The sequence below is a fragment of the Ichthyophthirius multifiliis genome (assembly GCF_000220395.1).
Source record: "Ichthyophthirius multifiliis unplaced genomic scaffold scaff_1120509251395, whole genome shotgun sequence".
In the NCBI taxonomy this organism is placed as follows: Eukaryota; Ciliophora; class Oligohymenophorea; order Hymenostomatida; genus Ichthyophthirius; species Ichthyophthirius multifiliis.
The window spans coordinates 47,221-60,111 of record NW_004085915.1 but is presented as its reverse complement, the minus strand read 5'-3'; the positions used below and the strand labels follow the sequence as shown (position 1 = coordinate 60,111).

Below are 12,891 nucleotides of genomic sequence, written 5' to 3'. Positions count from 1 at the left end.
TAAATAATAATATTATTTTTATTACATATTATATTAATTTAATCATAAAGCATAGTTATTCCATAAATAACTATTATTATTTCAATTAATGTAAATAAAATTATTAATCCTCCTGCTGCTAAACAACTGTTTTAATAAATAGTTAATTATTAATTAGTATTTATAAACATACTTATTTTCGGCTTCTTTATATTCAGATGAATTTATTTTCGCATTTGCTGATATACCTGCAAATACATTTTCATACTATTTAATTTGGTTTTTTTGTTTTAAAGTTAATAAATTAAATTTATTAGATTATTTTAAATTACATATGAATATAAAACTATACAACCAGCAATAAGCTAAAGAAATAAAGTAATAAATTTAATAGGGTTAATTACAAATGCTGCAGTCATTAGTAATATATAAATTATTTATTTATGAATAAAAAGTTATTAATATTTTTAAAAATAAAATATATATGAATATTGTTTTTTTATTTTTTAAAAAAAATATTAAAACATTTTGCATTTTTGAAAATAAAGTTAAAAAATAAATTTTTTTATTATAAATTTTATAGAATTTATTTCATTAAATATAATCTTAATAATATAATAATTTTTTTCTTATTTCTATTATAAATAATTATAAAAAATATTAAATATAATAGTATAAAAAGTATTTATAAGTACATATGTAATATTACAGTTTAACATTATTTGTATTTATATATATATAGAAATATTTAATTATTATTAACTTTTTAAATTTTTGATAATATTTTTTTTTCTTATAAATATACAAATTAAACTATTTTTAATAGTTTTGATAAATGGATAAGCTTTTATTTTTATATATTTTATAAAAAATTTTTTAGTAAAATTATATAATAATTAATTAAAAAAATTATATTTTTAATTTGTATCTCATTCTCCAATACATTTTACTTTAAACAAAGTAAACCAAGAATCTTCTTTTTTTGCTTTTCTGATTAAAATTACTATTTAATTTTCCTTTATTTAGATTTTAGATTTTTCAGGATCAAGACTATACATAGTTCTTGGAGCAGAAAACTAATAATTTTTTCCATTAAATTCATGCACTTTTAATTCAAAGCTTGTTTCTAAAAATCTGCAAGATATTTTTTTTGCGTTATGTTAATGTATTTTTGGAAAATCTAATAATACTCTTTAATTTAATTTGTAAAAAATTTAATATGATTGAATTTTTAATTTTAAAAAAATAAAATACTTAACACTCCATTCTCCTGATTCATAAAAAGTAAAATTCTTAATTGTTTCATAATATATTTTTTTTTCATCAACTCGTCCAACTGCAATAGGTTATGGCTAATCTTTTGTTTTATTATTTTAAAAATTAATATACAATTTGTTATTAAAAAAAAGAAAAATATTACCACAAATTATATATACATCACTTTTTTAATCAAAAAAGTTACTAAAAAGCATATTTAAATTTTTTATTGGTTTTGCACTAATAATTAAATATTTTTTAAATAAAATAAAATAAAATATAATACCTTTCGTTAGTTAAAAGTTAAGCATATTATAAATTTATATCAGTTCTAGTTTTGGCAGCATCTTAAATAAAATTATTTAATGTATAATCATTATCTAATTTATCTTAGGGTATTTCATGTAAATATGTTTAATATTCTTATTCTGAATGTGCGAATTTTAAATGAACATAAACTTTCATTTTATTTTATTAATTTAATATATTAACTTTTTTAAAAGATACATATAAAAAAAAATATTAATTATTAATTTAATTTTTAATTAATAAATTGCTTATATATTTTTTATTCATAAATTATTTATATATTTTTTAAAAGTAGATACTTATAGAAATATTATATATATTTTGAATATAATTTGAATATAAATATAATTTTAATAGAATTAAATAGAATTAAATCGATTTATGAATTATAAGAGTTTTTTTTTATATAAATAATAAAAATAAAATAATTTTAAGTTTTTAATAGACTTTAAATATTATTAAATAAAGTTATTAAAAAAAAAAAAAAAAAAAATTAATAAAATTATTTAATATATCTATATATAAATTATATACTAACATAAATTTTTTATTTTTTATATATAAATTTAAATATCTTTTGAAATTATTTATTCTATTTTTTAAAAAAATATATAAATAGATTTGTTTTAAAACACTATATTATTATTATTTCATTTTTTTATATTTGTATTTTTTTTTTAATAAAAATTGCATAATCTTTCAATTTATTTTCATATTTCTATTCTTTAATTATAAAAATGAAAAGCTTTTTAGGTGAAATTTATTTTGGGATAAAAAAAAAATTAATATAGAAAAAAAAAAGATATTATATCAAATATTTAGAAAACTAATAATAAAGTCAAATTGTAAAGCATTTAAATATTTTTTACCTTTCATATATTTATTATATATCTTAGAAAAATTAGTTCAGTATTTTATAATAATTATATATTCAATTCAAACAATTAAATTCTTAAAATATAAATAGAGGTTAGAATTTTATATAAAATATTAATTTATTAAGATATTTAAGTATAGTTTTGATTTCACCAAAAAAAAATTAATTTAAAATAATAATAGCGCAAATAAAATTAAAGTTAATTTGTTTAATAAAAAAATAAATTAAAAATAAAGAAAATAAATAATATTTAAGTAAATCTGTCATTTTCCCAAAAAAAAATATTAAAAGAATTAATTTAAAACTTATTAAAAAAAAAAAATACAAAAAATTTAAAAATAAAATAATAATTATATTAAAGCAAAATAAAATATAAAAAAACAGATTAATTTCATATAAATTATATTTATGCTTATTTCTATATATTTATTTTAAAAAAATATTTACTTATTTAAAATTAAAATAATATTAAATCTAATTTCTTATATATAAATAAATAATACATATTATCATTTCTTTAAACTACTCCTATATTAAATGCATCCTTTTTACATTGTCTCAATCCATTTTGGAGGTTATCTAGCCGCAATATAATTAACAATTTATTTCGGCACAACTCCTTTAACATCACTTTAAGTTAATATAGTTAATGAAGTGTCATTTCCCTAAGGTCTAATAACATACCCAGAAATATATGAATGTGCCCTTAAGAACCCTTTTTTTTCCGGACAAGAAGGATGAGAAGTACTATAAAATGCAATAGTAATATATCCTTTTTAAGGATAATCTTTTTAAGAATTCTAGTTTAGCAAAAATCTCTTTTAGAAACTCCTAAACCAGGATCAATATAAAAATAAATGACATCCAACCCTTCCTAAATAGTATCTACAACTTGAAATCCTAAAGTCACTTTATCCCATTATTATCTTATTTTTGCGTCATATATTTACACAAATACTTCTTCGGAAGTACATCCTTATATAAGTGCTTCCGCTCTTACCAAAACACAAGGGATTCCCTGGAATCATCTTTGTAAAAATTGATATTGTATTTCCTTTTCTAACTACTGATTCCCAATTATTGTGGGCTATCTCTGGGTTTTCGCTTATTAATTCAGTTAAATTTTTGAGTTTTTCCATATTTTTGATTTTAAATTGTGTATTTCGGTCTTCTGTTTTTTCCGAGTATTGGCATTTTTATTTGTTTGTCTAAGTGTTGAATTTTTAGTTTTCTTAGTTTTTCTCGCCTTAAGTTATTAGTAAATTATTTTATTATAAATTAATTTTATTATCTGTATCGAAATCTGAATTCAATTTCTAAAAAGGAATATTTTAATTTAAATTTAAAGATTAAGATTAAATAATTTCTTTGTTTTTTATTAAGGAAGAATTTCTAGTTTTTTAATATATGGAATTTCATTTGTTTTTTTGGATTTTCCTTTTTTAGAAAAGGAAGTTTGGTTAAAAACACTTTCGTTTTCAGCGTTATTTTTTGGAAGTTTATCAAATATAATTTTTAAAGTAGATTATTTCATGAAAATATTAAAGTCTTTTTCTTATTTATTTTCTTCTGTTTTTATCTCTTTTTCTTTTTCTTGAGATATTTATTCTTCTTTTTGTTAATTTTCAATTTTTTATTCTTCCTCAATACAATTCATATATAAGTCGATCACTCTGCCTTGGATTTAATCACTTTTATCTTTATTAGTCTTATTTTATTTATGGTTAATTTCGTTATTTAGTTACTAGTCATTTATAGGAGATACACCTTTTACTTCATTTTAATTGGCACTTTTAGTCTCATCATTATAAATAAAATCTTAAATAAAAACTTAAATGTGTTCTTATTTGAAGAGTTTTTTGAAAGATTGTGTTGTTATAGGCTTGTCTAGGAAAACGTCGATTTCTTGTATTTTATTTTTTAAATTTTGATTATGTGTTTTTTATTTAGAGTCTATTAGTTTGAGTATATAGTAATTTTTTATTAATTTTTCAACTGAAAACATATATTTTTTAAGTTCAGAGTTTATTCGAATTTCTTTTATTTTGGAAATTTAATAAATAGGGTAAAAAACATTGAAAACAACATCTATTATTTATTATTCAAAGTGTTCTTAGTTTTTCTAATTTTCTTCTAATTTTTCTTTACTTTTTAAGTTTTCTTGTAAAATTTTTATATTTTAATTTAAAATTTGTTTATTTTTTTATATTTCTTATTAAATATCATTATTTTATTTTTAAATTTCTTTATTTTTTTCTTATATTTTTTAACTTTTTTCTTATGTTTTAATATTTTTTTATTAAATTTCTATATTATTTTAGTTTTCTTATAATATTTCTTTGTTTTTTAAAAAAATTAATTATAATTTTCAATAAAAATATCTTTATTTTTTTATTCTTATATTTTCATTTTAGTCAATTTTTTTATTAATTTTAAAGCTTCCATATTTTATTTATTATTTTATATAAAATTAATAAACATCTAAAGAATATTTATTAATTTGCTATGAAATTTAGTTCGAAAATATTGTATAAAACATATCATTTTTAACTACTCAATAATTTTTTCTATATAATATCTATAAGTATTTAAATCATTCTTATATTTTCCTACCAAAGACTTTCCATAAATAATAAAGCATTCCATCTTTAATAAAAGAAGATAAAACAATTAAACTTTCTATTTAAATTTTTTTTCTTTTTAATCTTCTAACCTGCATATTAACCTATAACACCTCCTGCAACCGCTCCTGCAGCTGAAACAATCGGATTTAACCCTGAAGCTAGTAAACCTATTGTACCTAAAACAGTAACTCCAAAAATACCACCCATAGCACGGTTATTTCCTAATTGAACATTCAAGAGTAATTAGTTAATTTATTTATCAAAATTTTGATTCCATTCTAGGGTGGGCCTATATTTATTTTCTTGGAGTATATTTAAATAAAATTATGTGTCTTTTTATGTATATTTTTTTAATTATTAAGTATATTTTTTTTTTTTTAGATTTCGCTTAATTTTTTAGCTAATTAATATTATTTTTCATTTTAATTTTTGTATATTATTGATTATGGATATATTGATTCTAAGGGATTTAAGTTTATTTATGTAGGATTTAATATTGTTTCTTATATCTAATTATTTGTTTGCATTTTTAATTTTATTTTATTATTTATTTTATTAGTTGATTTTTAAATAAAGTTGCTTTTATTAAGTAATTTTGTTTATTCGATAGAATTTTTGTATTTTATGTTTAATAAAAAATAATAAATATGAAAAAATAAAGTATAAAAATAATTAATATATATTTAATAATTATTTGTTTTTATTTAAAATAAAAAATATGTAAATTTTTAATATATTTTTAGACTTATTATTAATTATTAATAAAAAGGTATTTTATCATTTTAAATATATATAAATTAATAATTTTAAATATTATTTATTTGTTTTTTTAATATTTATGTTTATAATTATAATTTATGTAGAAATGAGTTATTTGAATTAAAATGGTGATATTAATAATAAATTAAATTTATTTCGAATTTATAATTTTAATGAAAATAAAAAATAATAAAATAATAAATATTAAATTTTAAAAATTAATAATTAAATAATGAATATAAATTATTACAATAAATTATTATATATATTATTTACGTGATTAAATATTTTTTATAATAAAAATATCACATTAAATTGATAAATAAATATGAAAAAATAAAAGATAATTTTAAAAATAATAAATAATATATAAAATTTTAAAATTGATTAAAATTTATTTATAAATAAATTATAAATTTTATATAATTATTAAAAAAATTAGAAAAATATAAAATTAAAATATAAAATAAAAGTGTAAAATATAAATATATATATATATATATATATTTATATATACATTTATCTATATATATATATATAATTTTTATTTAGTTTATCATTGATTATTTTTAAACGGGTCTATTCTACAAACAGGACACTACTTTTTTTTTTTTAACCATTCATCAATACAAATTTTATGGAAATAATGATCACATTTAAATTTTCTTATCTTTTCACCTATTATAAACCTATTTAAACATATAATACAATTATCATCTTCTTTATTTATTTTTTTATATTTGAATACATCGTCTATTTAATTAAGTTATTATTCAGAGGCTCCTTCAATTATATTTTACTAACTTTCAAATAAATACATAATATATATAAATTAATAAATTTATCTAAATAATCTTGACCTTAAATGATATTAATAATTAGAAAAAATTAAAACATTTCTTTAATCTGTAAAAAATTATTATTATTATTATTATTATTATTATTATTATTATTATTATTATTATTATTACTTAATTTTCTTATTATTGAAATTATATTTAATTTTATAAATTTCTTCTATGAAAATAAGAAATACATTATATTAAAATGATTTGACATATAACTATAAAAAATAATAAATAATATTTATTTGTGTACAACTATTAAAGAAAAAAAAAAAAATCGCTATTTTAATAAATATCTTAATCATATTTCGTGCATTTATTTATTAATATCCTTAATTTTATGTTCTCTAGATTTATCTAAATAAATTTTATTATATTTAATGTTAAATTATTTACGTTTAATTTTAAAAAATACTATTACTATCTACTTAATTAAATAAAAAGATAGGATCAAATTAATTATTTCTTATATTATAAAATTATTCAAATATATCTTAACTATTTTAGATATTTTATTGTGAATTATTTATTATATTATTATGAAAATCTTACTATTAATCTGTTTATTGTTGAATTTGTATATTCTCATTATTTATGTTAGGGAGTTATTAATTATTATTTTATTATTATGCTTTTTCATATTAATTTTATTCTGATTATATTTTATTATTTATTTATTAATTTTCATTTTATTCAGTTTTGATGCGAGCTTTTTATAAATTTTAATTGTATATTTAATTTACGCATTCTTCAATTTCATTAATATTTGTTTTCATAACTTTTTTTTTAATATTTTATTTAATTTTAAAAAATTTATATAAATATATATATATTTATATATAATAAAAATTTAAATATTTTATCTTTATAAAATAAATATATAATTATAATTATATTATATATTATTTATAAAATTTTTAAAATGTTTCTTAAATCTTTAAATAAATAATATAAAAAAAATATTACATAAGAATAATATTTAATTATTAAAAAAAAAATAATACAAATGTAAACATAAATATAAAGATTAAATATAAATAAAAAATATAATAATGTTTAACTTATACAAACAAAAGTATATAAATAAAGAAAATTAAATCAAAATAATTAAAACTCTAAACTTTTTTTTTAAGTAAAAAAAATCACCAACATAAAAATCTATCGAACCATTTAAATCTTCTAATAAGTGCTTTTCTTATTTCTTCCCAAAGTAACAAAAACATCGAAAACGGTAACCCAGGAATTCCAAACTACCAAAAATCAATGGGTCTTCCTCCGAAAATTTTCTAAACACCAGGTGTATAAAAAAGGAATACGCATAATACAGTTTCAACAAGAATTCCTATAAGCATAACACTATTGAAAGGAGATGTAGTAAAGGACATTTTTTTACTTTTGCAAGCAAAAACATTACTCCATTAAACCAGTACAACAGCTGCAAAAAAAGCTGTTTAAGCATAAAATAAGGCCTATGTAGAATAACATACTTGATTATTAGTAATAGGAGATTTATCACTAGAACCACATTAAGGAAATTCGTAATCTTTAAATTTTTGGAATTTACCATCTACACATTTATAATAGGCATTTTATATATTCTAATCAGAATTCGGATTTGAGAAGTCGAAATAGTCGAATTTTAAATCCTAAGGGCAACATCTCCAATTTTTATATCGTTAGTAATAGAATATAAAATAGGGAATTTGTCATATTATAATTAATACAAAATCTAAGGACTTAATCCATAATAATTCCTTTTTTTGTATAAAAAAGATATAAATATAAAAAAAAATACTTAATGAATATGTAAATAAAAAAATTTATGTTTATATATATATAAAATAATAATAAATATATAACATTGTAGTAAAATAAGCCGCAAAACCTCCACATGTAGAAATAAGTCCCATTAAAAGATAGGCATGAATAATGAGTTTTGCAGATACCAAATGGTCATCTTTTTTTCTTGGTTTTCTAGTCATTATATCGATTTCAGCTTCCTCATAAGCTAAAGAAATCGCGGGTAATATATCAGTTCCTACACAAATACATAAAACAAACATACTAGAAAGTGGTAAAGGATATCCAAAAATAACATTAATTAGAAAAGGAATTAATTAAGGAATATTTGAAGTTAATAAATATACAATTGTCTTCTTTAAATTATCGAATATTTTTCTACCTTCTTCAACTCCATTTATTATAGAAGCAAAATCATCATCTAAAAGAATCATATCAGCAGCATCTTTTGTTACATCAGCACCACTTAAATTCATAGAAATACCTTATTTATTTAAAAAACAAGATTAAATGTATAAAAGTAAACAAATATTAATAATAATATGATTTATTTAAATTTATAAATAAATATATAAACAATTACATTAAAAAGTAAAAAATTTAATAATTATAATATTACTATATATATATATATATATATATTTATTTAATTATATATTTATTTATATATATAATTACCTATATCTGCTTATTTTATGGCAGGAGAATCATTTACACCATCACCTGTAACAGCACATATATATCCTTGACTTTAACAGGCTTTTACTATTTAGAGTTTTTAAGCAGGCGTTGTTCTCGCAAATACACAGTAATCTTTTTTTACCCATTATCCTATATAGTATAATTCTTAATTATTTTCTTCTTTTTCTCGTTCTAAAGAGTCCATTATTCTATCTCCATGGACTACTATAGCTTTGGCTTTTTAAATTGCTTCATCCCAACTGATCCCTGGATTTTTTTCCATTATATCTTCATTGGTTTCCACATTTCTTGGAATTATATTACATTCTCGAGCTATAGCTGCTGCAGTAGGAGGTTGATCTCCTGTAACCATAATAACTTTAATTCCTGCACTTCTACATTCCAATACTGCATGAGGTACTCTTGTTTTAGGGGGATCTATTAATGATATAAGCCCTACAAAAGTGAAATTTTCTAACTTGAAATTATAATTAATCTTCGAAGAAACATTAAAATAACTTTAATTTAATTAAAACTCTTCTCTTAATAAATGCAATTTAGCAAATCCAAGTACTCTTTCTCCTCCCTTTCCAAACCTTAAATTGACATCGTTAAATTTTCTGTCCCATTCTTATTAAATTTCGACTTTTCGTTGCTCAAGTAGTATATATTTGCAAAATTTCCATATTCTTTCTGGAGCACCTTTAATATATATACAATAATCAGAATCATTAGTACTTTATTCTACTATTGTCAATGCGAATTTATCGTTTGCATTAAAAGGCATTCTCGCAGGAGCACCTTCTTTAGTTTTCGCAAACTTGAACTTCATACGTGTTTTTTCCACGTCTTCTATAGATTAATAAAATCGCAAAAGACCAGTTTCTGTAGCATCCCCGAAAACTGGACATTTAGAAAAGTCTATATCTTCTCTATTTATATTTTCTTCAATATTAAACTAAGCTTCTGAAGATAAAATTGCATTTAAATGTAAAGCCTGGAAGCCTCTATCATTTATATCATATTCTAAGTCCTATGTAATAGGCAATTGAGACTTATTGACTGCATTTATGATTTATCCGTTATACCACATATGTTTTACAGTCATCACATTCTAGGTTAATGTACCTGTTTTATCTGAACATATGCAGGATGTGGAACCTAGTGTTTCTACAGCTTCCAGATTTTTTACTAAAACCATTTTATCAGCTAACTTTTTAGCTGTTATTGCTAAAGATATTGTTATACAACCTAAAAGACCCTCTGGAACGTTTGCAACTAATATCCCTATACCATTAGATATAGAATTTGCTACTCCTGCCTTTATTACAAGTAAGTCTAATATGAAAAATAAAAAACCTAGACTAACTCCGATTATACTAATCATTATTACAAATCTTAAATTTTTAATATTTTTTCATATAAAAATAAAAATAAATAAAAATACCTATCTAGTTCTTTTCTTAAAGGAGTTTTTACTTTCTATCCGCTAGAAGCTAAATCTGCAATTTAGCCTAAAGTAGTATTATCTCCGATTCTAATGACTACTCCTTTTCCTATTCCTGATGTACATAAAGTCCCAAAAAATGCCAAGTTGGAAGTTTCTAAAGGGTTTAAGGGATGAGAGCAGTCTATGGTTCTTAATAAGGGTTCAGTTTCTCCTGTAAAAGGAGAATTATCGACTTTCATTTCCATACTTTCGATAATTCTGATATCTGCTGGTATCTTCATTCCGGCTTTGATTTAAACAAGATCTCCTATAACTAATTTTTCTACAGGAATTTATTTAAGCATACCATCACGGAATACATAGCATACTTAAGGTAAGAAATTTTTAAAGCCTTCCATTAATGCTTCACTTTTAGCAGTTTACATATATGTAAGATAACCAGTTAATAAAATAATAAACATTAAAACTATAGCAACATATAAATTAGATGTTTATGAAGTATCGATTCCATATGTAATAAAACATAAAACAGTACAAACCCAAAGCAATATTGCAAATCCATTCGATATTTCTTTGAAAAACCTTAGCCATCCCGGTAATTTTTTCTTTTCAGTTAATTTATTATCACCTAAAATTAATATTAAATTAATTATTATAAACAAAAAATAATATTAAGAAATATATAAATGTAAATATATATAAAATTTATTATATATATTATATAAATATATTAATATATATATATATATATATATATATATTTATTACCATCTTTTTAATTTAGTTATATAGCTATAGCTTCTTATAAACCTTATTTAAAATCTGTATTTAATCTTTTTCGCAAATCTTCTAAAGGAATTCTATGATCGTCCATCAATCCAAAAGCTTCTTTTGTTTATGCTTTTTTTTCCTCTGGATCATCTATATGTGGTTATATTGCTTTATATTAAGAGTTAGGTTCCTTGTATTTTTTAGAACTATTTACCGAAGATATTACATTATTATCTTGATTATTGTTAAAATTCTATATTGAATTTGATCGGTTTATTTATACACTTTTGCGTTCTTCTTGATAAAATTATAAATCTATAGATTATTTAATATCTTCATAATTTCTTGCTAATGAAGATCGAATTGATTCTGATTTAGGTTGGTATTCTAAATTAGGATTGATTTAATTGTGTGTTTCATTTAATTTTTGATAATTCTTTACTTTCATTTTTTTTTTATTTAATTTTTTTTTATATTTTATTATTTTAATTATTTTGTATTAATTATTTGTATTTTGTGTTATTTTAATAATTCTTTTATATATATATATTTATATTTAATATTTCATTTAGATATTTTTAACAAAAGATATTCATTCATAAGTACTTCTTTTAAATATTAACAAATTATTTATTTTTTGGTCTTTTCCAATTTAAAGTTCATTTATTTTGAATAATTTAACATATATTTTAATTATATATATTTTATATTTTTATATAGTTATCATTATAATTAGAAAATTTAATTTTAACTTTTTTGATAATTTTTTATTAAACAAAGTAAATTTATTTTTTTATCTTTTTGTTTTTAAGAAATATTAAATAATAAATATTTAATAATTTTAATTGCTTTGCAATTTATAATAAACAAAAGTTTGTTTGATTCTTATTAAAAAAAATTATTATAAATTAGTAAATTTTATTAAATAATAATATATTATTAAAAATATTATTTTTAAATAATATTAATAATAAAAACAAAAAAAATCCATATAAATATTTATCTCAAAAAAAAAAAAATTCAAACAAATTAATATTATCATTAATAAAAAAATGAAAAATAATAAATATAAAGGATAAAAAATAAAATTATCAAACTAAGAAATTATCCAATTAAAACATGAAACTGGTTAAGGTGCTTTTTCCTACGTATATTAAACATCTAACCCTAAATACGTTGCAAAGATAATGAACCGAAACTACACACCAGCATTTACATCATACTAAAACGAGTTAAATGCCTATGAAAAATTAAATACACATCCCAATATAATCAAATACCTAAGTTCAGCCCAAACAACTATTTGTAATGACTAAGTATGTATATTAATAATTGAAAACTGTCCCAAAGGTTCTTTATTTAATCTTATGTCATTACTACCACATCATCAACTACAAGAGAATTAGATAATTCGAATAATATATGATATAACGCATGCCTTAAAACACATTCACTCACATAATCTAATACACAGGGATGTCAAAATAGAGAACGTGCTCTATGCGGAAGATAATAATTTTAAATTATGTGATTTTGGAT

General features: G+C 18.9%; 2 protein-coding genes across 2 annotated transcripts, besides 19 other annotated features; both read right to left on the bottom strand. All coding sequences in view use genetic code 6, as the record gives it.

Annotated features, from left to right (window-relative positions):
* Window positions 1-615: 615 nt before the first annotated feature.
* Window positions 616-670: a microsatellite.
* A 69-nt stretch (window positions 671-739) lies between these two features.
* Window positions 740-1,701, bottom strand: IMG5_195010 (hypothetical protein; the record flags this gene model as incomplete). The annotated part of the gene is made up of 4 exons (XM_004024358.1): window positions 740-1,170; window positions 1,234-1,336; window positions 1,400-1,476; window positions 1,523-1,701. The coding sequence occupies 4 exons, from the start codon at window positions 1,699-1,701 to the stop codon at window positions 909-911; spliced, it is 621 nt and encodes a 206-aa protein (XP_004024407.1). The 3' UTR covers window positions 740-908.
* Window positions 1,702-1,773: 72 nt separating this feature from the next.
* Window positions 1,774-1,833: a microsatellite.
* A 1,841-nt stretch (window positions 1,834-3,674) lies between these two features.
* Window positions 3,675-3,713: a microsatellite.
* Window positions 3,714-4,570: 857 nt separating this feature from the next.
* Window positions 4,571-4,624: a microsatellite.
* Window positions 4,580-4,678: a microsatellite.
* Window positions 4,627-4,742: a microsatellite.
* Window positions 4,743-5,015: 273 nt separating this feature from the next.
* On the bottom strand, window positions 5,016-11,800 carry IMG5_195000 (K antiporter P-type alpha subunit family protein, putative; the record flags this gene model as incomplete). Its single annotated transcript, XM_004024357.1, has 7 exons — window positions 5,016-5,068; window positions 5,136-5,335; window positions 7,797-8,006; window positions 8,511-8,934; window positions 9,129-10,510; window positions 10,579-11,209; window positions 11,350-11,800. The coding sequence occupies 7 exons, from the start codon at window positions 11,798-11,800 to the stop codon at window positions 5,016-5,018; spliced, it is 3,351 nt and encodes a 1,116-aa protein (XP_004024406.1).
* Window positions 6,181-6,240: a microsatellite.
* Window positions 6,249-6,297: a microsatellite.
* Window positions 6,285-6,345: a microsatellite.
* Window positions 6,721-6,793: a microsatellite.
* Window positions 7,468-7,561: a microsatellite.
* Window positions 9,059-9,123: a microsatellite.
* Window positions 9,070-9,123: a microsatellite.
* Window positions 11,195-11,256: a microsatellite.
* Window positions 11,260-11,342: a microsatellite.
* Window positions 11,790-11,830: a microsatellite.
* Window positions 11,799-11,830: a microsatellite.
* Window positions 11,799-11,839: a microsatellite.
* Window positions 11,838-11,866: a microsatellite.
* Window positions 11,867-12,891: the final 1,025 nt, after the last annotated feature.